The sequence below is a fragment of the Salmo trutta genome, chromosome 8, assembly GCF_901001165.1.
Source record: "Salmo trutta chromosome 8, fSalTru1.1, whole genome shotgun sequence".
In the NCBI taxonomy this organism is placed as follows: domain Eukaryota; kingdom Metazoa; phylum Chordata; class Actinopteri; order Salmoniformes; family Salmonidae; genus Salmo; species Salmo trutta.
Genome location: NC_042964.1, coordinates 31,694,434 through 31,719,294, shown reverse-complemented (window position 1 = coordinate 31,719,294; position 24,861 = coordinate 31,694,434). Strand labels below are relative to the sequence as shown.

The following is a 24,861-nucleotide window of genomic DNA, read 5'->3' as shown; positions in this document are numbered from 1 at the left end:
AAGGGGGACTCCTGTAGGGGAGCGGGAGGGAGACCTGGGGGTGGGGAGCTAGGGAGGGACTTTTTTTTTAATGCAGTCTGCCTCCTGCACAGGTGTGGATATTGTGTTCAGTCAGAAATAGCTGCTGAGATTACTCTCAACTTGTTCACTACTTTCTAAACCTGCCACTTGTATAAAGGGGTGGCAATGTAGTATCTCAAGGAGTTTGTGGCTCTGGGGTTAAATATTTGCCATGAAGCCTAGAGGTTGTGGGTTTAAGTCTCATTACCTGTGCTGCTAATTTCAAATATATGGAAATAACTATTCCATGGTTGAGTGTGCTGCTAATGTCAAATATATGGAAATAACTATTCCATGGTTGAGTCTGTGGCTCTGGGGTTAAATCCCTGCCTTGTAGCCAAAGAGTTGTAGGTTCAAAATACCTGTTTTGTGTGGATTTCTTCAATTCTCAATGTAGAAAATACAGAGGGAAGTGTAAAAGAGTCTGTGGCTCTGGCCCCTGAAGCACAGGGTTGTAGGCATGAACACAGGTGCCTGTTCTGGAGCATGGTTGGATATTGAGGACTTCACTGGTCAGTGAATCAAGGCTACCTGAGGGAGTGGCTGCCACACAATGATGGCTGATTGGATGGGAGTAATAAGCGGAGGCGGAGGGGTAAATTCCTTGGGTCGAAAGGGTGGACAGCAGCGGTTATGGAGAAAAACGTCTGGAAAAAGTGGGCTCGTATTCTTTTAAATCGAGATCAATGCTTATCACAGAAGTTCAGCGCTAAAGCCCAATTTTAATTTAAAGGCAATGTTTCCGCGTTGGCGGAGATGGCATTTAACGCTGTATATGTTGGCCTTAATCGGAAATAACTTTAGAATATAACTTTAGAATGTATATTTTTTAAGAATGTATATTGCGCAATCTGTAACACATCAGCGATACAGATTGAATAGGGCCCTTCGTTTTAAAATATAGAGAAGTCTATTGAAAACAAATGAGATTTTCTCAACCGCTGCTCATTGACTCAGAGTAGCATTCAAGTGGTGCGCACAGGTCTTGAACCCATGACCTGTCATTGGAGGGCAAGCTCCTTACACCTGAGGCACCAGCTCGTTCACAGCTTGTCTCTTCATATATGTATATTTAACAGACTGTGAAAATGCATTCAAAATAGTCCAGCAAACTAGTGCCGTTGCCTTAGGTCTTGGATTTCCAAGACTACATTCAAAACACAACCCCGTAATTGCAAGGCAACACTCAGGCAGGGATTCAATCCGATCACGTGCTATAGGCATTGCAGCTTTTAAAGGCAATGTTCCCGCGTTCCCAGAGATCCCATTCACAGTAAATGCTGCATGCCGGCTCAATCTCGAGATATATGCCTATAACCAGCAATCAGATTGAATCCTGGCCTCAATCTGGGTGCCCTATATCCTACACAGCACATATCCCAGATCCAACACATCTACCTACCAACCCTTCTCTGTCTGAAGCAGCAGAATGTGATGGAGGTCTGTAGTCCAGTGTTGATTGGTAACCATCTCTCAGATTCTTTCTTCACTTCTCAGAATTACTGCTAGAGGGCAAATGCCGGGACGTGAGACTGCCTAATACTGTCAACTGATCATGAAGAAACAGGAAAAAACACGAGACATTCACTACTCTCTGATAATGGTGTTTAATGGCGTCAAAGAAAGCATGAGATAATTGCAACTAATTCACACAGGTTCTGTATTTGCATTCTTAACCGTTCTAAAATGAGTTTCCAAAAAAATGTATTAAATAAAAAACTTATTTGCTCTGAGATGAATACCTCGATGTCTGGGTTGAAGTCAATTCTGAATTGAGATGCGAATTCTACACATTATGATAGAAATGTTTGTTTTGACATCATGTATGGTTACCAATACCATAAGGAAACATTTCATTTTTAAAACTCATTCTCTTAAAACAATTTGAAATAATTCCAGTGGTCTGAAATACTCTAAGATCATGTTGTGGGTTGTCTATAATAATTCCCTTCATGTTTTTAAATATCCAAATACATTTCCCAGAAGTTATTAGATAAAACAATTGTATGAAAGGGAATAAGCTAACATATAATGACAAAGAAAAATACTGGTTTGAGTTATAATCAAACTAAAGCCTATATTCAATCAGATCAACTGTTAACCTGCGATAGTATTCTTTGCCTTAGAAATTTAGAACAAGAAAGTGTAGGCTATATAGAAACAATTATGCTCAAATTGAAAAATCATTCAACAAAATGAGAATTTTTATCATCCTAATCGAGGTGTAGATTACATCTCACATCCCAGTGTTGAACTTGTAAACAAGGCTTCATGGGATCTGTTAATGCAATGCCGTGTAGAGTTGACAGATCTAACAATTCCACCTCCGTTGTCAAAACAAAAGCTATGCGGATGTCTGCTAAAGCAGATCTGACTGAATAGAGCCATAATATTTAAAATGGTATGTGTATTCTTTGCATTAATAAGTGGCATATGCTTTTTATAAAAGATTTGTAAAATTAATAGACTTCATGCCTTAGTTTAATTGGTTTAAATTAAATTCTTCTTCCTTCAATTCAAATTCTGTTTCCTGTGGGGTGTGGCCAATTCAAATTTAATTCAATATTGACCCCAACCCTGCTCGACATATCACAAACAATGTAAAACAAACAGAAACAAGCCAATTCTGAATAGCTGCCAAGCAAAGTAGAGACCGTTATAAAAAGTGGGGGTGCGGCTGGAAGCTTCTCTCTAGCTTTCTCTGGTCGTTTTCGGCAACGGGGTGGGGTGTGTGAACCGGTAATAATGCCAGTCTTGGAGTGCTTCTGGTGGGATTCCAATTAGAATCAGGTGCTCTTGTCGGTGTCCACCTTCAGGTCCTTGGCCACCAGATTGGCTGTTACCGGGTGCATGGCTGCCCGGTGGACTATGAACACACGCACCGCCTCCTCATGATACTTATCAAAGTTATACACTTCTCTAAAAGAAGGGAGGGAGAAAGAGAGGGATTAGGTATAACACACACACACACAAAGGGTCCCTAAATAAGAGAATAGGACTCATGTTTTTAACAAGATGCTGCCTAGAAATAATTTGATCCAGAAAGCACAACAACGCATGGCATCTAATAACAGAGATTGTCTCTCAGATAGTGGCGCCGTCGGTTACTTGAATAGTGGCCGTGTGAACTTCATCCTCCCCTGCTCTGTCGCCATCTTCAGCGCCATGGGAACGGCATCCTCCCACTTGGACTTGACACACAGCCGCAGCCACCTGGAAGAAGGGAGCCAACAGTGAGAGACAATGACACACAGACACATACTGCACGATGGGACCCCAGAACAGGAACTCGCCTGAAGCGGATCTCTGCGTTGTTGAAGGCGTTGAGTTGGTACACTTCCTGCATCCTCTTCACATGGCTGAGGGGGAGGGGCTCCTAGGGGGAGAAGATGCGGTCATTGGTCCGCTTTGGATTCGAATAGAGCGATCGCATGGCTTTATGGAAGGTTGCTATGACGACCAGGTGAGTGACAGTGAGGCGTGTCTACCTCTTGCAGGAGCAGAGACAGGAACTCTATGAGCTGGTGGGTGGAGAGAGTCTTCACATCCACCTCACTGAAATTCCCCAGATCCCCCTCCTTGGTCTAGAGAGGGAGAGAAATTAACAACACAGTAATACTTGTTAAAATGCTATGTTCTATCATCCTGAGGTTTCTAGAACATACACATTATCAATGTGGAGCATGTACCCTCACCTTCACCCATCTCTTACACAGCGCGATGCAGGCGTCTGCCATGGTGCTGTCATATCTGGGGGAGGAGGGTGGCATCGATTTAACACACACCTCCAATTGAATGGACAGGTAAACAGTGACAACTAAAAACAGACCCGCAAAATAACAGAAGTGGGGCTCAAAGGTGTAACAGCCAGCCAGGTGAGTGATTCTCAAGGGGAATGGTAAGGTAAACCCACTGTGGTTTGACGGGAGGCATCCCAGGGGTGTACATCCAGGCATTCCAGTCCACCTTATTTAGGATGCCCACCTGTGATCGGATAGGGGGGCAGTAAAGGTGAAACAGAGAGAAGTTCAAGAGCCACAGCAAGAGGATTTGATAGCTAGGTGGAGAGTGGTGGTTACTGTACCTTGTTCTTAAAATAGGTGAAGAGGTAGTGCTTCCACTCCTCAGTAGTGATGCTGCTGTAAGAAAACAGCTGGATGTACGACTTAACAAAACCCATAAACACCTCTGTAAGAGACACAGCCAATTAAATGAAGCAAGTGACTTCATTTTTATTACTGAATGAAATGCAACTGTGTGTGTGTGTGTGTGTGTCTCTCACCAGGTCCTCCCATGAGCTCCTCCAGGTGATAGAGAAGAGAGAAACCCTTCTCGTAGGGGACAGAGGAGAAGGCTTCGTCAAGGTCCACCTCATTCAGGTTGGGAACCAGGTTGGTCAGAGGGTTGTTGGCCCCAAACGTGTTCACCTGGGAGACAGAGGTAACAGATCAGATAAGGTCGGGCATACACAGTTGCACCCGCACACAAACAAACGCAAACACACACAGGTATGAATGAACAGCTAAGTGACTTCAGTGAAGTCGGACACATTACTTAAGCCTTGTTCACACTGCAGGCCTGAAAGCTCAAATCAGTTTTGTTTTTCCAAATCATTTTTGGAATACCGACTGTCCAAACAGGAAGTTACAAGTGACCAAATTTGATTTTTGTGTGTTCAGACAGCAGTCATTAGCTGACATGGTTACGCTAGTTGTCATGGTAACGAAGGGTGTGTGCACAGTGGTGTAGGCTGATTGGTGTTGGTGCTCGTGCTTCCTATCAACTCAGAAGTTATGTAGCAAGCTAAGGTGACAAAGCCTGCCATGGACGTTTCCCAGTTGCTTTGAATGACCAAAATCATAGTGTTAGAACACATTTAAAAAGCTTCAAATGATATTACCTAACTTTCAAAACAAGGCCTTTTTGGTTAGCCACAGCAGTCAACTAGCTAGCTTGGTGGCTGTTTATCTCTCTAGCACACTCACTAATGTTTGAAAATAATTAACAAGTTATTTAGCTACCACATGTTCTTGTCAAACTGACAGAGTAGCTAGCAAGCAACAAGATATGCCAAATAAAAACCGATTGAGAGCAAATTAATCCGATTTGACCTTTTAAAAACAAGTCGCACGGCCAGGAATCAGATGTATAACTCACTTCAAACCACCTACGAAAGGTGGTTTGAAATGTGACTTGAAATATCCAATTCCATGTGCTTTTTGGGTGTTCAAACTTCAGGAAAAATAACAGATTATATATATATAAAAAAAAAAGAAGGATTTGAGTCACTTCAAACTGCCAATGTGAACAAGGCTTAAGTGTACTCCTGTATGTACCAGTGTGTTACAGTGTACTCATGCACGTGTGCGTGTTCTCTCACCGATTCCTGCAGGTCCTTCCAGCCGCCCATGGCCTTGAACTGTCTGAACTGTTCACTCTCCATAGACCTGCCAATCATTCTCTCAAGGTACACCGTGTGACCCTCGTTCAGCCTGGAGAAGGAAGGGGCACAGACGCTAATTATGAACTCATTAACTCCGGAAAACGATCTTCCTTTCCCCCCCCCCATCTCTCAATCCCATTTGTCTGATACTCAGTTATGGCTAATTTGACCAATTAACATATCATTCAAGCGAGAAAAGAACATTGATAGAAGGTTCTCTCTGTGTCGTACCAGAAGTGCTCCCAGGTCTTGTTGGTCACCAGGTTGCCAGTCCAGCTGTGAGAGATCTCATGGGCTATGACCTGGAGAGAGAAACAGGAGGAGGACACAGGTTAACACACCGGTACACAGATATAAACACATACTTGAGAAGACACGGACACCTGTGAACCGTGTTTACTTACACTGGACAAGGATCTGTCTCCAGCCTAGAAGATAAACATAGGATGAAAGGAATGTTACAAAAGAAAATACACAGACAGGGGGATTTGGTATTGTGATGTGTGTGTGTGTAAGGTCTCTCACCAGAAGCGTGGGGGTGGCAAAGGTAAGGCAGGGGTTCTCCATGCCTCCATATGGAAAGGAGGGGGGCAGGACCAGGATGTCATACTGGCCCCACACATACGGCCCCGCAAGGCCCTCAGCGGTCTTCAACATGGTCTCTGTCTGAAAGGGTCATACACACCTTTTGGCAAGGCTGACATTTCAATACTAAAAACTCTGCTGATGTAGAATGAGTGGGACAGACAAATGACCTACGTACCACACAGATAACAGTAAATACTGCTAAACTCACCTCTGAGAACTCATATGCTGCCTTGTCCACAAACTCCTTCTCTGACCAAACACGAGACCTGGGCCCAATCTCTCTTGTAAACAACAAACATTTATTACTAACATTTCACTGATCATTTATTCATTTCAAATAAAGAGTAGGAAAACAGGGCAATAGTTCTATGTATGGGTGGGTGTGTCTACCTGCTCTCCAGAGCTCCCACCACGATCGCAATGAGGTAACAGGGCATGGGCACCTGGGAGGTGTCAAAGGTCAACAACGGTGAAATAAATCAAACACAGCGGTCAGACACACACAGCCATGTACCCGCTCCAGTCACTGACAATGTACAGTACCAGTTAAAAGTTTGGACACACCTACTGTACTCATTCAAGGGTTTTTCTTTATTTTTTACTATTTTCTACATTGTAGAATAACAGTGAAGGCATCAAAACTATAAAATTACAAATATCGAATCATGAAGTAAAGAAATCAAAATATATTTTATATTTGAGATTCTTCAAAGTAGCCACTCTTTGTGCAAAGCTGTCATCAAGGCACTCTTGTTATTCTCCCAACCAGCTTCATGAGGAATGGTTTTCCAACGGTCTTGAAGGAGTTCCCACATGTTGAGCACATGTTGGCTGCTTTTCCTTCACTCTGCAGTCCAACTCATCCCAAACCATCTCAATTGGGTTGAGATCGGTGATTGTGGAGGCCAGGGCATCTGATGCAGCACTCCATCACTCTCTTTGGTCAAATAGCCCTTACACAGTCTGGAGGTGTGTTTTGGGTCATTGTCCTGTTGAAAAACAAAAGTGCCACTATGCGCAAACCAGGTGGGATGGCGTATTGCTGCAGAATGCTGTGGTAGCCATGCTGGTTAAGTGTGCCTTGAATTCTAAATAAATCACTGACAGTGTCACCAGCAAAGCACTCCCACAGCATCACACCTCCTCCTCCATGCTTCACGGTGGGAACCACGCATGCGGAGATCATCCGTTCACCTACTCTGGAGTCTCACAAAGACACGGTGGTTGGAACCAACAATCTCAAATTTGGACTCATCAGACCAAAGGACTGATTTCCACCGGTCTAATGTCCATTGCTCGTGTTTCTTGGCCCAAGCAAGTCTCTTCTCATTGGTGTCCTTTAGTAGTGGTTTCTTTGCTGCAATTCGACCATGAAGTCCTGATTCACGTGTTCTCCTCTGAACAGTTGATGTTGAGATGTGTTTGTTACTTGAACTCTGTGAAGCATTTATTTGGGCTGCAATTTCTGAGGCTGGTAACTCTAAAGAACTTATCCTCTGCAGCAGAGGTATTTCCCGGTCTTACTTTCCTGTGGATGTCCTCATGAGAGCCAGTTTCATCGTAGTGCTTGATGGTTTTTGCAACTGCACTTCAAAGTTCTTGAACTTTTCCAGATTGACTGACCTTCATGTGTTAAAGTAATGATGGACTGTCATTTCTCTTTGCTTATTTGAGCTGTTCTTGCCATAATATGGACTTGGTCTTTTACCAAATAGGGCTATCTTCTGTATACCACCCCTACCTTGTCACAACACAACTGATTGGCTCAAACTCATTAAAAAGGAAAGAAATTCCACAAATGAACTTTTAACAAGACACACCTGTTAATTGAAATGCATTCCAGGTGACTACCTCATGAAGCTGGTTGAGAGAATGCCAAGAATGTGCAAAGCTGTCAAGGCAAATGGGTGGCCACTTTGAAGAATCTCAAATATATCTTGATTTGTTTAGCACTTTTTTGGTTACTACATGATTCCGTATGTGTTATTTCATAGTTTTGACGTCTTCACTATTATTCTACAATGTAGAAAATAGTCAAAATAAAGAAAAACACTCCAAACTTTTGACTGGTAGTGTATTTCATTCAGATTGCAGGCGTACTACGACAGTTCCTTTTGTTATCTGGCCGTTTCACCTAAACATTCCTTGTAATTAACTCATTATTGTTTGATCAGCAGCTACTTTGGCAGCGCTGTGCCTTGAACAGTCAAGCCAAAAAGCAAGACTGACTTACTGTATTAAGCTATGGATGACAATGGATGGTTGGATGGAGAAATGGATAGAAACAGTGGATCGAGAATAGAAACACTGACTGGTTGTCTGAAGCGGTAGATGATCCGGCTGCTGTCCTGGGGATCAGGCTCCTCTCCGTCCCGTAAAGCACTCATCACAGCCACCAGCTCCTTGGGGACAGACACCTGGGCATAGTAGGTGTGTTTCATAGCAGGAGTATCCTGGCAGGGTACCATGCTCCTGCAATGGGTGGCCTGGAGGGGTTTGAGGTGGTTATTAGCACATTATCATATCAACCACCTAATCTGGATTTATCTCCAAGAGGGGACGAATTTAAGTAAACAAAGTAATATTGTGTGCAATAATATAGAGGGCTGTTAATATCATTATCAACGACAGAGGAGCCAATGATCAACTTATCAGTGCTGTAGCTGAACACTGCACCATTGGACACAAAGGTGATACACAACAAAAGGGGGAGGAGAGGAGGGGGGATATAATAAAGAAAGAAAGCAGGGGCATAAGCAACCTCACCTGGCACAGGTTACAATCAAATGATTCAATCTTTCTTCTGCTAGGAACTTCAAAGAGCAGAACAGGTTTCCGTGCGTGATTACAACACCAGTGACCAGATGTTGCAGAAGATGGGGTTGGGAAAGTGTTCCCTTGTTATGTCTTTTGAGACAGTCTTACAACTACTTTTACAGTTAAAATGACCGTTGAGCAAGACTGGCATCCAACCAAAAATAATAAGAATGATAAGGACTTCTAGTAACAGAAGTTGTTTCTGTGCGTGACTACAGTTACACTCGGCAGATGTTGCAGAGGAGGTTGTGAAAATGTTCCATTTTGATGCCGCAGTCTTGCAACTACTTTTACCATAGAAGTACTGTTCGTGGTGCAGTCTTTTGTTGAATTAGAATGAGCCCAACCCCAAAATAAGACTTTTCATGTTTGTGCATGTCCATAAACTCACAGTGTGTGTGTGTATGTGTGTGTTACCTGGCACTGGCTGAAGAGGTAGGGGTGTTTCTTCCCAGCAGTCTGTTCAGGAGTGAGCCACTGCAGCGCAGAAGCACTAGGAGCCGTCTCATAAGTCACCTCCACGATCACATGCTGACCCCTGAGAAACAAACACACACACTAAATATTACCTCTAAGCCAGTATCCATCAGTTCAATCTCTGAGTGTGTGCCAGCTCATGCTTTTCATAAGACACATATTGATGCCGTAAGTCAGTGGTGCCACCTGTCAATGATTTTAGAATGCGGGATAATAGTTATTTAAATGGATTCACTGTTCGGATTTGTCTACACTTTGTCTACATAGGCAGACCCATTCTGATCTTTTGCTCAATTACTGGCTAAAGGGCTGATCTGATTGGTCAAAATACCAATTAAAGGAAAAATATCAGAATTGGGCTGCCTGTGTAAACACAGCCGATGCGTGCCTGACTACCTCCGGCTGTGATCAGGAAGATCTGCTCACGATCAGATCAAATGCGTATTTTAATCGTCTACGCCTGTCTGAAAGAATGTTGGCCAATCAGAATGTGGACAAGATCAGGAGAAATAATGCATGTTAGAATCAGGTATAAACAGGGCTTGAGTGTATAAAATGTGCCTTATCAGATGATCCAAAGGCAGTTGGAGCAGGTGGAGGAGAAGCAGAGGCAGCTGGAGGAGAGGGGTGTGGCTGTGGAGAAGGCCTTGAGAGGGGAAGCAGGTAAACACACACTATTTACACGCTTGTTTGACATCATGGTTTGTTTTACCTATATTACTCTTAGTTAGTTTGACTAAGCAAATGACCAGTGTATGTGTGGTCATGTGGTCAACTCCCTTGTATGTTCTCATTAAAGACTACTGGGGCGAGTCGAATGACAGTGAAGAGCTGGACTTACACCTGGGAGGTATGTACCTCACGTACTATGCTGTATTCCCTCATACTATTCATTACCCTCCAATCTAACCCCTGGTTCCTTACACGCCTCCCTCCCTCTCTTTCCATTTCCCCCTCGCTCCTTTAGTCATGGGCAGGCAGGATGACCCAGCTCTGATGCAGCAGTGGTTCAAGCTGGTCCAGCAGAAGAACTGTCTGATGCGCTATGAGTCAGAACTCATGATATTGTGAGTATCTATCTGACCCATGACCCCCTATGTCAAATCAAACTTTATTTGTCACATGCGCCAAATACGAGTGTAGACCTTACCGTGAAATGCTTACTGGTACTTACAAGCCCTTAACCAACAGTGCAGTTCAAGAAAGAGTTAAGAAAATATTTACCAAATAAACTAAAGTAAAAAGTATCACAATAAATAACAATAACTAAGCTATATACAGGGGGTACCGGGTATATGTGCAGGGGTACAGGTTAGTTGAGGTAATTTGAACATGTAGGTAGGGGAGCAGTGACTATGCATAGATAATAAACAGCGAGTAACAGCAGTGTACAAAACAAATGGAGGGAAGGGGGGTGTCAACGTAAATAGTCCGGTGGCCCTTTCATAAATTTTTCAGCAGTCTTATGGCTTGGGGGTAGAAGCTGTTAAAGAGCCTTTTGGTCCAAGACTTGGCGCTCTGGTAACGCTTGCCGTGCAGTAGCAGAGAAAAGTCTATGACTTGGGTGACTGGAGTATCTGACAATTCTTGGGGCTTTCCTCTGACACCGCCTAGTATATAGGTCCTGGATGGCAGGAAGCTTGGTCCCAGTGATGTACTGGGCCGTACGCACTACCCTCTGTAGCGCCTTATGGTCAGATGCCGAGTAGTTGCCATACTAGGCGGTGACGCAACCGGTCAGGATGCTGTCGATGGTGCAGCTATAGAACCTTTTGAGGATCTGGGGACCCATGTCAAGTCTTTTCAGTCTCCTGAGGGGGAGAAATGTTGTTGTGGCCTCTTCACGACTGTCTTGGTGTGTTTGGACCGTGATAGTTCGTTGGTGATGTGGACACCAAGGAATTTGAAACTCTCAACCCGCTTGATGTTAATGGGGGCCTGTTCGGCCCGCCTTTTCCTGTAGTCCACGATCAGCTCCTTTGTCTTGCTCACATTAAAGGAGAGGTTGTTGTCCTGGCACCACACTGCCAGGTCTCTGACCTCCTCCCTATAGGCTGTCTCATCGTTGTCGGTGATCACTGTTGTGTCGTCAGCAAACTTAATGATTAATGATGGTCTGTAATCCATGGCTTCTGGTTGGAATATGTACGTACGGTTACTGTGGGGATGACGTTGTCGATGCACTTATTGATGAAGCCGATGACTGAGGTGGTATACTCCTCATTACCATTGGATGAATCCCGGGAACATATTCCAGTCTGTGTTAGCAAAACATTCCTGTAGCTTAGCATCCGTGTCATCTGACCACTTTCGTATTGAGCGAATCACTGGTACTTCCTGCTTTAGTTTTTGCTTGTAAGCAGGAAACAGGAGGATATAATTATGGTCAGATTTGCCAAATGAAGGGCGGGGGAGAGCTTTGTATGCATTTCTATGTGTGGAGTAAAGGTGGTCTATAGTTATTTATTGTATTATTATTTTACATTTTTTCCCTCTGGTTGCACATGTGACATGCTGGTAGAAATTAGGTAAAACAAATTTAAGTTTGCCTGCATTAAAGTTCCCGGCCACAAGGAGCGCCACTTCTGGATGAGCATTTTCTTGTTTGCTTATGGCCTTATAGAGTTGGTTGAGTGCGGTCTTAGTGCCAGCATCGGTTTGTGGTGGTAAATAGACAGCTACGAATAATATAGATGAGAACTCTCTTGGTAGATAGTGTGGTCTACAGCTTATCATAAGGTACTCTACCTCAGGCGAGCAATACCTCGAGACTTCTTTAATATTAGACATCGCACACCAGCTGTTATTGACAAATAGACACACACCCCCACCCCTCATCTTCCCCAGTCACCACTGGACTCTGTGCTTTGTGCTGCCCAAATGTATGAATAGTATGAGCACTTATGACGGAATGGCAGTATGTAGTATGCCTCAGTGCAGTATGCAATTATTTGAGTCAATCAGTGTCTCTGTGGACTGACATGGTCTCCATGGCAACTGTCTCTCCATCAGTGCTCGGGAGCTGGAGTTGGAGGACAGACAGAGCCGTCTTCAACAGGAGCTCAGAGAGAGGATGGCCGTGGATGGTAAGTACACTCATACACATGCAAACACACACACGTCATACTGTACCATAACGCTCTTAATATATTCTCTGTTTTCATCTTTCTCTCACTCCCTCTCTTTCAGACCACCTGAAGGGTGAGGCAGAGCTGGCTGAGGAGAAGCTAATCCTAGGGGAGATGTTGGAGGTGGTGGAGCAGAGAGATGCTCTGGTGTCTCTGCTGGAGGAGCAGCGGCTGCAGGAGAGCCAGGAAGACAGAGACCTGGAGGCCATCATGCTGTCCCGGGGCCTGGGCCTGCACAACTGGGCCTGAGCTCTATTCTGGGGCCTGGGCCTGCACAACAGCGCCTGAGCTCTATCCCAGGGCCTGGGCCTAAGCAACGGGCCTAAGCAACAGACACTCAGGTCACTTCCTCTCTAAAGCTGCGATCAGGGTCATGGTTGTAAGGTCACTTCGCCTCTGATACAACGTTATGACCAGGATCAAGGCGGGACTGTGTCTAGATGATTCATTTTTAGGATTGGAGATGTTTCCCCATCCTGCTACACCCCATCCTGCTACACCACGTCCTGCTACACCACGTCCTGCTACACCCCTGACTCACTCTGGGCCTTTGAGATGGCTCGCTGTTCTATGCTCACTATACTCACCCAGGCTGTTGTTATGGCGATATGTGGCATGTTTGAATGATTTGTATTGTTATTCATTAACAATTTAGAGAAACGTATATTATGTAAAAAGAAACAATACTCATTTTTTTTAAACCTTTTTTAAATTACACTAATTGCGTTTTACTTCATACATTGGATAATAAAGACATTCTGACATCATGTTTGAACATTTTAAGATGATAAGGGGGACTCCTGTAGGGGAGCGGGAGGGAGACCTGGGGGTGGGGAGCTAGGGAGGGACTTTTTTTTTAATGCAGTCTGCCTCCTGCACAGGTGTGGATATTGTGTTCAGTCAGAAATAGCTGCTGAGATTACTCTCAACTTGTTCACTACTTTCTAAACCTGCCACTTGTATAAAGGGGTGGCAATGTAGTATCTCAAGGAGTTTGTGGCTCTGGGGTTAAATATTTGCCATGAAGCCTAGAGGTTGTGGGTTTAAGTCTCATTACCTGTGCTGCTAATTTCAAATATATGGAAATAACTATTCCATGGTTGAGTGTGCTGCTAATGTCAAATATATGGAAATAACTATTCCATGGTTGAGTCTGTGGCTCTGGGGTTAAATCCCTGCCTTGTAGCCAAAGAGTTGTAGGTTCAAAATACCTGTTTTGTGTGGATTTCTTCAATTCTCAATGTAGAAAATACAGAGGGAAGTGTAAAAGAGTCTGTGGCTCTGGCCCCTGAAGCACAGGGTTGTAGGCATGAACACAGGTGCCTGTTCTGGAGCATGGTTGGATATTGAGGACTTCACTGGTCAGTGAATCAAGGCTACCTGAGGGAGTGGCTGCCACACAATGATGGCTGATTGGATGGGAGTAATAAGCGGAGGCGGAGGGGTAAATTCCTTGGGTCGAAAGGGTGGACAGCAGCGGTTATGGAGAAAAACGTCTGGAAAAAGTGGGCTCGTATTCTTTTAAATCGAGATCAATGCTTATCACAGAAGTTCAGCGCTAAAGCCCAATTTTAATTTAAAGGCAATGTTTCCGCGTTGGCGGAGATGGCATTTAACGCTGTATATGTTGGCCTTAATCGGAAATAACTTTAGAATATAACTTTAGAATGTATATTTTTTAAGAATGTATATTGCGCAATCTGTAACACATCAGCGATACAGATTGAATAGGGCCCTTCGTTTTAAAATATAGAGAAGTCTATTGAAAACAAATGAGATTTTCTCAACCGCTGCTCATTGACTCAGAGTAGCATTCAAGTGGTGCGCACAGGTCTTGAACCCATGACCTGTCATTGGAGGGCAAGCTCCTTACACCTGAGGCACCAGCTCGTTCACAGCTTGTCTCTTCATATATGTATATTTAACAGACTGTGAAAATGCATTCAAAATAGTCCAGCAAACTAGTGCCGTTGCCTTAGGTCTTGGATTTCCAAGACTACATTCAAAACACAACCCCGTAATTGCAAGGCAACACTCAGGCAGGGATTCAATCCGATCACGTGCTATAGGCATTGCAGCTTTTAAAGGCAATGTTCCCGCGTTCCCAGAGATCCCATTCACAGTAAATGCTGCATGCCGGCTCAATCTCGAGATATATGCCTATAACCAGCAATCAGATTGAATCCTGGCCTCAATCTGGGTGCCCTATATCCTACACAGCACATATCCCAGATCCAACACATCTACCTACCAACCCTTCTCTGTCTGAAGCAGCAGAATGTGATGGAGGTCTGTAGTCCAGTGTTGATTGGTAACCATCTCTCAGATTCTTTCTTCACTTCTCAGAATTACTGCTAGAGGGCAAATGCCGGGACGTGAGACTGCCTAATACTGTCAACTGATCATGAAGAAACAGGAAAAAACACGAGACATTCACTACTCTCTGATAATGGTGTTTAATGGCGTCAAAGAAAGCATGAGATAATTGCAACTAATTCACACAGGTTCTGTATTTGCATTCTTAACCGTTCTAAAATGAGTTTCCAAAAAAATGTATTAAATAAAAAACTTATTTGCTCTGAGATGAATACCTCGATGTCTGGGTTGAAGTCAATTCTGAATTGAGATGCGAATTCTACACATTATGATAGAAATGTTTGTTTTGACATCATGTATGGTTACCAATACCATAAGGAAACATTTCATTTTTAAAACTCATTCTCTTAAAACAATTTGAAATAATTCCAGTGGTCTGAAATACTCTAAGATCATGTTGTGGGTTGTCTATAATAATTCCCTTCATGTTTTTAAATATCCAAATACATTTCCCAGAAGTTATTAGATAAAACAATTGTATGAAAGGGAATAAGCTAACATATAATGACAAAGAAAAATACTGGTTTGAGTTATAATCAAACTAAAGCCTATATTCAATCAGATCAACTGTTAACCTGCGATAGTATTCTTTGCCTTAGAAATTTAGAACAAGAAAGTGTAGGCTATATAGAAACAATTATGCTCAAATTGAAAAATCATTCAACAAAATGAGAATTTTTATCATCCTAATCGAGGTGTAGATTACATCTCACATCCCAGTGTTGAACTTGTAAACAAGGCTTCATGGGATCTGTTAATGCAATGCCGTGTAGAGTTGACAGATCTAACAATTCCACCTCCGTTGTCAAAACAAAAGCTATGCGGATGTCTGCTAAAGCAGATCTGACTGAATAGAGCCATAATATTTAAAATGGTATGTGTATTCTTTGCATTAATAAGTGGCATATGCTTTTTATAAAAGATTTGTAAAATTAATAGACTTCATGCCTTAGTTTAATTGGTTTAAATTAAATTCTTCTTCCTTCAATTCAAATTCTGTTTCCTGTGGGGTGTGGCCAATTCAAATTTAATTCAATATTGACCCCAACCCTGCTCGACATATCACAAACAATGTAAAACAAACAGAAACAAGCCAATTCTGAATAGCTGCCAAGCAAAGTAGAGACCGTTATAAAAAGTGGGGGTGCGGCTGGAAGCTTCTCTCTAGCTTTCTCTGGTCGTTTTCGGCAACGGGGTGGGGTGTGTGAACCGGTAATAATGCCAGTCTTGGAGTGCTTCTGGTGGGATTCCAATTAGAATCAGGTGCTCTTGTCGGTGTCCACCTTCAGGTCCTTGGCCACCAGATTGGCTGTTACCGGGTGCATGGCTGCCCGGTGGACTATGAACACACGCACCGCCTCCTCATGATACTTATCAAAGTTATACACTTCTCTAAAAGAAGGGAGGGAGAAAGAGAGGGATTAGGTATAACACACACACACACAAAGGGTCCCTAAATAAGAGAATAGGACTCATGTTTTTAACAAGATGCTGCCTAGAAATAATTTGATCCAGAAAGCACAACAACGCATGGCATCTAATAACAGAGATTGTCTCTCAGATAGTGGCGCCGTCGGTTACTTGAATAGTGGCCGTGTGAACTTCATCCTCCCCTGCTCTGTCGCCATCTTCAGCGCCATGGGAACGGCATCCTCCCACTTGGACTTGACACACAGCCGCAGCCACCTGGAAGAAGGGAGCCAACAGTGAGAGACAATGACACACAGACACATACTGCACGATGGGACCCCAGAACAGGAACTCGCCTGAAGCGGATCTCTGCGTTGTTGAAGGCGTTGAGTTGGTACACTTCCTGCATCCTCTTCACATGGCTGAGGGGGAGGGGCTCCTAGGGGGAGAAGATGCGGTCATTGGTCCGCTTTGGATTCGAATAGAGCGATCGCATGGCTTTATGGAAGGTTGCTATGACGACCAGGTGAGTGACAGTGAGGCGTGTCTACCTCTTGCAGGAGCAGAGACAGGAACTCTATGAGCTGGTGGGTGGAGAGAGTCTTCACATCCACCTCACTGAAATTCCCCAGATCCCCCTCCTTGGTCTAGAGAGGGAGAGAAATTAACAACACAGTAATACTTGTTAAAATGCTATGTTCTATCATCCTGAGGTTTCTAGAACATACACATTATCAATGTGGAGCATGTACCCTCACCTTCACCCATCTCTTACACAGCGCGATGCAGGCGTCTGCCATGGTGCTGTCATATCTGGGGGAGGAGGGTGGCATCGATTTAACACACACCTCCAATTGAATGGACAGGTAAACAGTGACAACTAAAAACAGACCCGCAAAATAACAGAAGTGGGGCTCAAAGGTGTAACAGCCAGCCAGGTGAGTGATTCTCAAGGGGAATGGTAAGGTAAACCCACTGTGGTTTGACGGGAGGCATCCCAGGGGTGTACATCCAGGCATTCCAGTCCACCTTATTTAGGATGCCCACCTGTGATCGGATAGGGGGGCAGTAAAGGTGAAACAGAGAGAAGTTCAAGAGCCACAGCAAGAGGATTTGATAGCTAGGTGGAGAGTGGTGGTTACTGTACCTTGTTCTTAAAATAGGTGAAGAGGTAGTGCTTCCACTCCTCAGTAGTGATGCTGCTGTAAGAAAACAGCTGGATGTACGACTTAACAAAACCCATAAACACCTCTGTAAGAGACACAGCCAATTAAATGAAGCAAGTGACTTCATTTTTATTACTGAATGAAATGCAACTGTGTGTGTGTGTGTGTGTGTCTCTCACCAGGTCCTCCCATGAGCTCCTCCAGGTGATAGAGAAGAGAGAAACCCTTCTCGTAGGGGACAGAGGAGAAGGCTTCGTCAAGGTCCACCTCATTCAGGTTGGGAACCAGGTTGGTCAGAGGGTTGTTGGCCCCAAACGTGTTCACCTGGGAGACAGAGGTAACAGATCAGATAAGGTCGGGCATACACAGTTGCACCCGCACACAAACAAACGCAAACACACACAGGTATGAATGAACAGCTAAGTGACTTCAGTGAAGTCGGACACATTACTTAAGCCTTGTTCACACTGCAGGCCTGAAAGCTCAAATCAGTTTTGTTTTTCCAAATCATTTTTGGAATACCGACTGTCCAAACAGGAAGTTACAAGTGACCAAATTTGATTTTTGTGTGTTCAGACAGCAGTCATTAGCTGACATGGTTACGCTAGTTGTCATGGTAACGAAGGGTGTGTGCACAGTGGTGTAGGCTGATTGGTGTTGGTGCTCGTGCTTCCTATCAACTCAGAAGTTATGTAGCAAGCTAAGGTGACAAAGCCTGCCATGGACGTTTCCCAGTTGCTTTGAATGACCAAAATCATAGTGTTAGAACACATTTAAAAAGCTTCAAATGATATTACCTAACTTTCAAAACAAGGCCTTTTTGGTTAGCCACAGCAGTCAACTAGCTAGCTTGGTGGCTGTTTATCTCTCTAGCACACTCACTAATGTTTGAAAATAATTAACAAGTTATTTAGCTACCACATGTTCTTGTCAAACTGACAGAGTAGCTAGCAAGCAACAAGATATGCCAAATAAAAACCGATTGAGAGCAAATTAATCCGATTTGACCTTTTAAAAACAAGTCGCACGGCCAGGAATCAGATGTATAACTCACTTCAAACCACCTACGAAAGGTGGTTTGAAATGTGACTTGAAATATCCAATTCCATGTGCTTTTTGGGTGTTCAAACTTCAGGAAAAATAACAGATTATATATATATAAAAAAAAAAGAAGGATTTGAGTCACTTCAAACTGCCAATGTGAACAAGGCTTAAGTGTACTCCTGTATGTACCAGTGTGTTACAGTGTACTCATGCACGTGTGCGTGTTCTCTCACCGATTCCTGCAGGTCCTTCCAGCCGCCCATGGCCTTGAACTGTCTGAACTGTTCACTCTCCATAGACCTGCCAATCATTCTCTCAAGGTACACCGTGTGACCCTCGTTCAGCCTGGAGAAGGAAGGGGCACAGACGCTAATTATGAACTCATTAACTCCGGAAAACGATCTTCCTTTCCCCCCCCCATCTCTCAATCCCATTTGTCTGATACTCAGTTATGGCTAATTTGACCAATTAACATATCATTCAAGCGAGAAAAGAACATTGATAGAAGGTTCTCTCTGTGTCGTACCAGAAGTGCTCCCAGGTCTTGTTGGTCACCAGGTTGCCAGTCCAGCTGTGAGAGATCTCATGGGCTATGACCTGGAGAGAGAAACAGGAGGAGGACACAGGTTAACACACCGGTACACAGATATAAACACATACTTGAGAAGACACGGACACCTGTGAACCGTGTTTACTTACACTGGACAAGGATCTGTCTCCAGCCTAGAAGATAAACATAGGATGAAAGGAATGTTACAAAAGAAAATACACAGACAGGGGGATTTGGTATTGTGATGTGTGTGTGTGTGTAAGGTCTCTCACCAGAAGCGTGGGGGTGGCAAAGGTAAGGCAGGGGTTCTCCATGCCTCCATATGGAAAGGAGGGGGGCAGGACCAGGATGTCATACTGGCCCCACACATACGGCCCCGCAAGGCCCTCAGCGGTCTTCAACATGGTCTCTGTCTGAAAGGGTCATACACACCTTTTGGCAAGGCTGACATTTCAATACTAAAAACTCTGCTGATGTAGAATGAGTGGGACAGACAAATGACCTACGTACCACACAGATAACAGTAAATACTGCTAAACTCACCTCTGAGAACTCATATGCTGCCTTGTCCACAAACTCCTTCTCTGACCAAACACGAGACCTGGGCCCAATCTCTCTTGTAAACAACAAACATTTATTACTAACATTTCACTGATCATTTATTCATTTCAAATAAAGAGTAGGAAAACAGGGCAATAGTTCTATGTATGGGTGGGTGTGTCTACCTGCTCTCCAGAGCTCCCACCACGATGGCAATGAGGTAACAGGGCATGGGCACCTGGGAGGTGTCAAAGGTCAACAACGGTGAAATAAATCAAACACAGCGGTCAGACACACACAGCCATGTACCCGCTCCAGTCACTGACAATGTACAGTACCAGTTAAAAGTTTGGACACACCTACTGTACTCATTCAAGGGTTTTTCTTTATTTTTTACTATTTTCTACATTGTAGAATAACAGTGAAGGCATCAAAACTATAAAATTACAAATATCGAATCATGAAGTAAAGAAATCAAAATATATTTTATATTTGAGATTCTTCAAAGTAGCCACTCTTTGTGCAAAGCTGTCATCAAGGCACTCTTGTTATTCTCCCAACCAGCTTCATGAGGAATGGTTTTCCAACGGTCTTGAAGGAGTTCCCACATGTTGAGCACATGTTGGCTGCTTTTCCTTCACTCTGCAGTCCAACTCATCCCAAACCATCTCAATTGGGTTGAGATCGGTGATTGTGGAGGCCAGGGCATCTGATGCAGCACTCCATCACTCTCTTTGGTCAAATAGCCCTTACACAGTCTGGAGGTGTGTTTTGGGTCATTGTCCTGTTGAAAAACAAAAGTGCCACTATGCGCAAACCAGGTGGGATGGCGTATTGCTGCAGAATGCTGTGGTAGCCATGCTGGTTAAGTGTGCCTTGAATTCTAAATAAATCACTGACAGTGTCACCAGCAAAGCACTCCCACAGCATCACACCTCCTCCTCCATGCTTCACGGTGGGAACCACGCATGCGGAGATCATCCGTTCACCTACTCTGGAGTCTCACAAAGACACGGTGGTTGGAACCAACAATCTCAAATTTGGACTCATCAGACCAAAGGACTGATTTCCACCGGTCTAATGTCCATTGCTCGTGTTTCTTGGCCCAAGCAAGTCTCTTCTCATTGGTGTCCTTTAGTAGTGGTTTCTTTGCTGCAATTCGACCATGAAGTCCTGATTCACGTGTTCTCCTCTGAACAGTTGATGTTGAGATGTGTTTGTTACTTGAACTCTGTGAAGCATTTATTTGGGCTGCAATTTCTGAGGCTGGTAACTCTAAAGAACTTATCCTCTGCAGCAGAGGTATTTCCCGGTCTTACTTTCCTGTGGATGTCCTCATGAGAGCCAGTTTCATCGTAGTGCTTGATGGTTTTTGCAACTGCACTTCAAAGTTCTTGAACTTTTCCAGATTGACTGACCTTCATGTGTTAAAGTAATGATGGACTGTCATTTCTCTTTGCTTATTTGAGCTGTTCTTGCCATAATATGGACTTGGTCTTTTACCAAATAGGGCTATCTTCTGTATACCACCCCTACCTTGTCACAACACAACTGATTGGCTCAAACTCATTAAAAAGGAAAGAAATTCCACAAATGAACTTTTAACAAGACACACCTGTTAATTGAAATGCATTCCAGGTGACTACCTCATGAAGCTGGTTGAGAGAATGCCAAGAATGTGCAAAGCTGTCAAGGCAAATGGGTGGCCACTTTGAAGAATCTCAAATATATCTTGATTTGTTTAGCACTTTTTTGGTTACTACATGATTCCGTATGTGTTATTTCATAGTTTTGACGTCTTCACTATTATTCTACAATGTAGAAAATAGTCAAAATAAAGAAAAACACTCCAAACTTTTGACTGGTAGTGTATTTCATTCAGATTGCAGGCGTACTACGACAGTTCCTTTTGTTATCTGGCCGTTTCACCTAAACATTCCTTGTAATTAACTCATTATTGTTTGATCAGCAGCTACTTTGGCAGCGCTGTGCCTTGAACAGTCAAGCCAAAAAGCAAGACTGACTTACTGTATTAAGCTATGGATGACAATGGATGGTTGGATGGAGAAATGGATAGAAACAGTGGATCGAGAATAGAAACACTGACTGGTTGTCTGAAGCGGTAGATGATCCGGCTGCTGTCCTGGGGATCAGGCTCCTCTCCGTCCCGTAAAGCACTCATCACAGCCACCAGCTCCTTGGGGACAGACACCTGGGCATAGTAGGTGTGTTTCATAGCAGGAGTATCCTGGCAGGGTACCATGCTCCTGCAATGGGTGGCCTGGAGGGGTTTGAGGTGGTTATTAGCACATTATCATATCAACCACCTAATCTGGATTTATCTCCAAGAGGGGACGAATTTAAGTAAACAAAGTAATATTGTGTGCAATAATATAGAGGGCTGTTAATATCATTATCAACGACAGAGGAGCCAATGATCAACTTATCAGTGCTGTAGCTGAACACTGCACCATTGGACACAAAGGTGATACACAACAAAAGAGGGAGGAGAGGAGGGGGGATATAATAAAGAAAGAAAGCAGGGGCATAAGCAACCTCACCTGGCACAGGTTACAATCAAATGATTCAATCTTTCTTCTGCTAGGAACTTCAAAGAGCAGAACAGGTTTCCGTGCGTGATTACAACACCAGTGACCAGATGTTGCAGAAGATGGGGTTGGGAAAGTGTTCCCTTGTTATGTCTTTTGAGACAGTCTTACAACTACTTTTACAGTTAAAATGACCGTTGAGCAAGACTGGCATCCAACCAAAAATAATAAGAATGATAAGGACTTCTAGTAACAGAAGTTGTTTCTGTGCGTGACTACAGTTACACTCGGCAGATGTTGCAGAGGAGGTTGTGAAAATGTTCCATTTTGATGCCGCAGTCTTGCAACTACTTTTACCATAGAAGTACTGTTCGTGGTGCAGTCTTTTGTTGAATTAGAATGAGCCCAACCCCAAAATAAGACTTCATGTTTGTGCATGTCCATAAACTCACAGTGTGTGTGTGTATGTGTGTGTTACCTGGCACTGGCTGAAGAGGTAGGGGTGTTTCTTCCCAGCAGTCTGTTCAGGAGTGAGCCACTGCAGCGCAGAAGCACTAGGAGCCGTCTCATAAGTCACCTCCACGATCACATGCTGACCCCTGAGAAACAAACACACACACTAAATATTACCTCTAAGCCAGTATCCATCAGTTCAATCTCTGAGGGTTGAGTTACCTGGGGTGGAATCAGTGATGTGCAGTGTTCTGAAAGTTACAGATAGAAATGGAATGAATAGAGAAGACACTATTCCCTACTCTATATGACAAACAATCATATCTGTTCTACACAATTCATTTCTATCTGGATGTTCTGTAACATTACAGCTTCCTGAACAGGCCTCTAAGGTGTGAGAGTGAGACAGAGGGGGTGCTTATGTCGGGGTAGGTTCCTTGTTCCTTATTGGTGAAATCAGCAGTCAGACAATATCTTCTTTAAGTAAATCAATCAAACCTTTATTAATGCAATTGCAGGCAGAAGTTAACAATAGAAACACAGCGTGTATGTCTCAGAGTAAGTTCTGCAACCACGCAGCTGGTTATATACCTGTGGTCAGTCCCTGGTGGTGTGATCATCTACATCAATGTATGTGTGCAGCAATAAACTGAGATTACCTTATAAGGTAACCTAGTATAGTAGCTTCTCTAAATTCTAAGTATCATCTGCATTTTCCACTGTCACACGAGATCAAAAAGTGTGAAAACCAGACAGTGTTTACTTCTCAGCTCCTTACCTAGTTCCGGTCAAACTCACACCCAGCCTGCAGGCACGCTCTGGCAACAGCTATGGCGTAAGCGCAAAGACTAATATAGATAGCTTGTGAAAAGTATAGTGGCAGAGTTTCAGACACATAGCAACAGTATAATAGTGAGCATATGATTCTTAAGGTCCCCTTAATCAATAATGGGGAGGGTCTTTGGGACCCTTCCCCTACAGTTACCTGGAGAGGTCAAATGGCAGTGTGATCTCCAAAGGGGTTCCCATGAAGCTGTGCTTGGCTCCCAGAGTGAACTTTGCTGCCTGTCCATTGGCTGTTACCTTGGAGACCTTCAGGTCCTTCGTGTCAAGGGTCTGATGGTAGGAAGGAGAGAGAGAGGAAAGAAAGGGGAAGTGGGGCAATACTTTTGGGTAACCAACAGTGTCAGCAACTACAATAACCACCAACTTCTCCCAGATTGTGACTGTAAAACAGCTGTCACCATAATAAATACATAATTCTATCTCTACCTGGCCCTGAGAGGCTGACTACATTTTCTACACCTGCTGTGAGAAACACAGTCTGAACTCCGATCTAAAGTTCACGCGCCTGGTATCACATGCCAGCTCGACCTGTCAAAGTCTTACTGTCACTGAGCAGAACAGTGTCATAAAGCACATATGGCTAGCTACATATCATTCCTGAACGTGACCCACTAATGATCAGATTTGCAATGAGTGAGATTCAAATCAGAGCTCGTCTTGCAGCAGTGTTGTGATACGTTGTGTGTTTGATAAGCTCCACCAATTGCTTTGTAGCAGTGTACTGAAACAGGTGAAATGAAACAAGGTTTACAACTGCAACAGGGGAGTGGGTATAATTTGTTGAACGTCCCAACAGGAATATGCTCCAAAAACTTCGTGAATAACAAGGTTACCAACAAACGCATACAAAGTTGTATAGCGGCAGAATAAGATACCGGGTAGGGATAGGGTTATTTCATTAAGTTTATTTCTGAGAAATGTCTGTCCTCACTCTGGTAACCTATGGACAAACATTAAGAATAAGCTACGTGGTGAGATTATGCCTATTCGGCAGCTAGTTAGCGAGGTGAATTGATCATGCTACTTTGTATGCGTTGTTTGAAGGCAACCTTGTACTTTAAGAAATATTTGGAACAGATCCCTGTTGGAACGTTCCACAAATTATACCCACCCGAAACAATGTGTACTGAAACAAGGCTTTTTCCCCACGTCAAAGGCATTTGCTAACAAGAATGAATGAACTTGGCTAGCTAACGTTAGTTTACGAACGTTAACTTGCTGGATAACCAGATTGAGAAATTAGATAAATACTGTACCAAAGACGTGAAATTATCCACTAAAACCTCCACGGTGAGCGCGACCTTAGCTTTGAGGACATGGCTGTCAAAATCCACATGGAAGGTGAGATTCAGGTGCTTGGTAACGCACTTGGAAAATGAGGAAAATGAGCAGGGGTCTGTAGCTGAAGTCATGT

General features: G+C 43.6%; 3 protein-coding genes across 3 annotated transcripts; 1 reads left to right on the top strand and 2 right to left on the bottom strand.

The window, feature by feature from the left end:
* Window positions 1–1,648: 1,648 nt before the first annotated feature.
* Window positions 1,649–9,476, bottom strand: LOC115198688 (leukotriene A-4 hydrolase-like). Its single transcript, XM_029760843.1, has 16 exons — window positions 9,326–9,476; window positions 8,404–8,577; window positions 6,482–6,534; window positions 6,300–6,372; window positions 6,029–6,169; window positions 5,908–5,931; window positions 5,735–5,805; window positions 5,441–5,552; window positions 4,343–4,487; window positions 4,145–4,248; window positions 3,974–4,044; window positions 3,756–3,810; window positions 3,549–3,644; window positions 3,354–3,436; window positions 3,169–3,273; window positions 1,649–2,979 (listed from the first exon to the last, which is right to left on the bottom strand). Exons 2-16 carry the CDS (start codon window positions 8,557–8,559, stop codon window positions 2,847–2,849), a joined length of 1,422 nt encoding a protein of 473 aa, XP_029616703.1. The 5' UTR covers window positions 8,560–8,577; window positions 9,326–9,476; the 3' UTR covers window positions 1,649–2,846.
* Window positions 9,477–9,954: 478 nt separating this feature from the next.
* LOC115198689 (protein-methionine sulfoxide oxidase mical3a) lies at window positions 9,955–13,280 on the top strand. Its single transcript, XM_029760844.1, has 5 exons — window positions 9,955–10,048; window positions 10,185–10,235; window positions 10,353–10,452; window positions 12,398–12,471; window positions 12,575–13,280. The coding sequence occupies exons 1-5, from the start codon at window positions 9,955–9,957 to the stop codon at window positions 12,760–12,762; spliced, it is 507 nt and encodes a 168-aa protein (XP_029616704.1). The 3' UTR covers window positions 12,763–13,280.
* A 1,670-nt stretch (window positions 13,281–14,950) lies between these two features.
* On the bottom strand, window positions 14,951–24,859 carry LOC115198687 (leukotriene A-4 hydrolase). Its single transcript, XM_029760842.1, has 18 exons — window positions 24,704–24,859; window positions 23,587–23,717; window positions 22,627–22,747; window positions 21,707–21,880; window positions 19,785–19,837; window positions 19,603–19,675; window positions 19,332–19,472; window positions 19,209–19,232; window positions 19,036–19,106; window positions 18,743–18,854; window positions 17,645–17,789; window positions 17,447–17,550; window positions 17,276–17,346; window positions 17,058–17,112; window positions 16,851–16,946; window positions 16,656–16,738; window positions 16,471–16,575; window positions 14,951–16,281 (listed from the first exon to the last, which is right to left on the bottom strand). Exons 1-18 carry the CDS (start codon window positions 24,857–24,859, stop codon window positions 16,149–16,151), a joined length of 1,848 nt encoding a protein of 615 aa, XP_029616702.1. The 3' UTR covers window positions 14,951–16,148.
* Between the last annotated feature and the right edge of the window lie 2 nt (window positions 24,860–24,861).

What these genes read in the sequence shown, in the direction of transcription:
- LOC115198688 (XM_029760843.1), bottom strand. Translation starts at nt 8,559, where the DNA reads ATGGTACCCTGCCAGGATACTCCTGCTATGAAACACACCTACTATGCC. An exon ending in CAGCATATGAGTTCTCAGAG is followed by an intron (nt 6,170 to 6,299) that starts GTGAGTTTAGCA and finishes TGACCCTTTCAG; the next exon opens with ACAGAGACCATGTTGAAGAC. An exon ending in TCACCTATTTTAAGAACAAG is followed by an intron (nt 4,045 to 4,144) that starts GTACAGTAACCA and finishes ATCCGATCACAG; the next exon opens with GTGGGCATCCTAAATAAGGT.
- LOC115198687 (XM_029760842.1), bottom strand. Translation starts at nt 24,859, where the DNA reads ATGACTTCAGCTACAGACCCCTGCTCATTTTCCTCATTTTCCAAGTGC. An exon ending in CAGCATATGAGTTCTCAGAG is followed by an intron (nt 19,473 to 19,602) that starts GTGAGTTTAGCA and finishes TGACCCTTTCAG; the next exon opens with ACAGAGACCATGTTGAAGAC. An exon ending in GGAGCTCATGGGAGGACCTG is followed by an intron (nt 17,551 to 17,644) that starts GTGAGAGACACA and finishes TGTCTCTTACAG; the next exon opens with AGGTGTTTATGGGTTTTGTT.
- LOC115198689 (XM_029760844.1), top strand. Translation starts at nt 9,955, where the DNA reads ATGATCCAAAGGCAGTTGGAGCAGGTGGAGGAGAAGCAGAGGCAGCTG. An exon ending in GGCCTTGAGAGGGGAAGCAG is followed by an intron (nt 10,049 to 10,184) that starts GTAAACACACAC and finishes TTCTCATTAAAG; the next exon opens with ACTACTGGGGCGAGTCGAAT. An exon ending in GCTGGACTTACACCTGGGAG is followed by an intron (nt 10,236 to 10,352) that starts GTATGTACCTCA and finishes TCGCTCCTTTAG; the next exon opens with TCATGGGCAGGCAGGATGAC.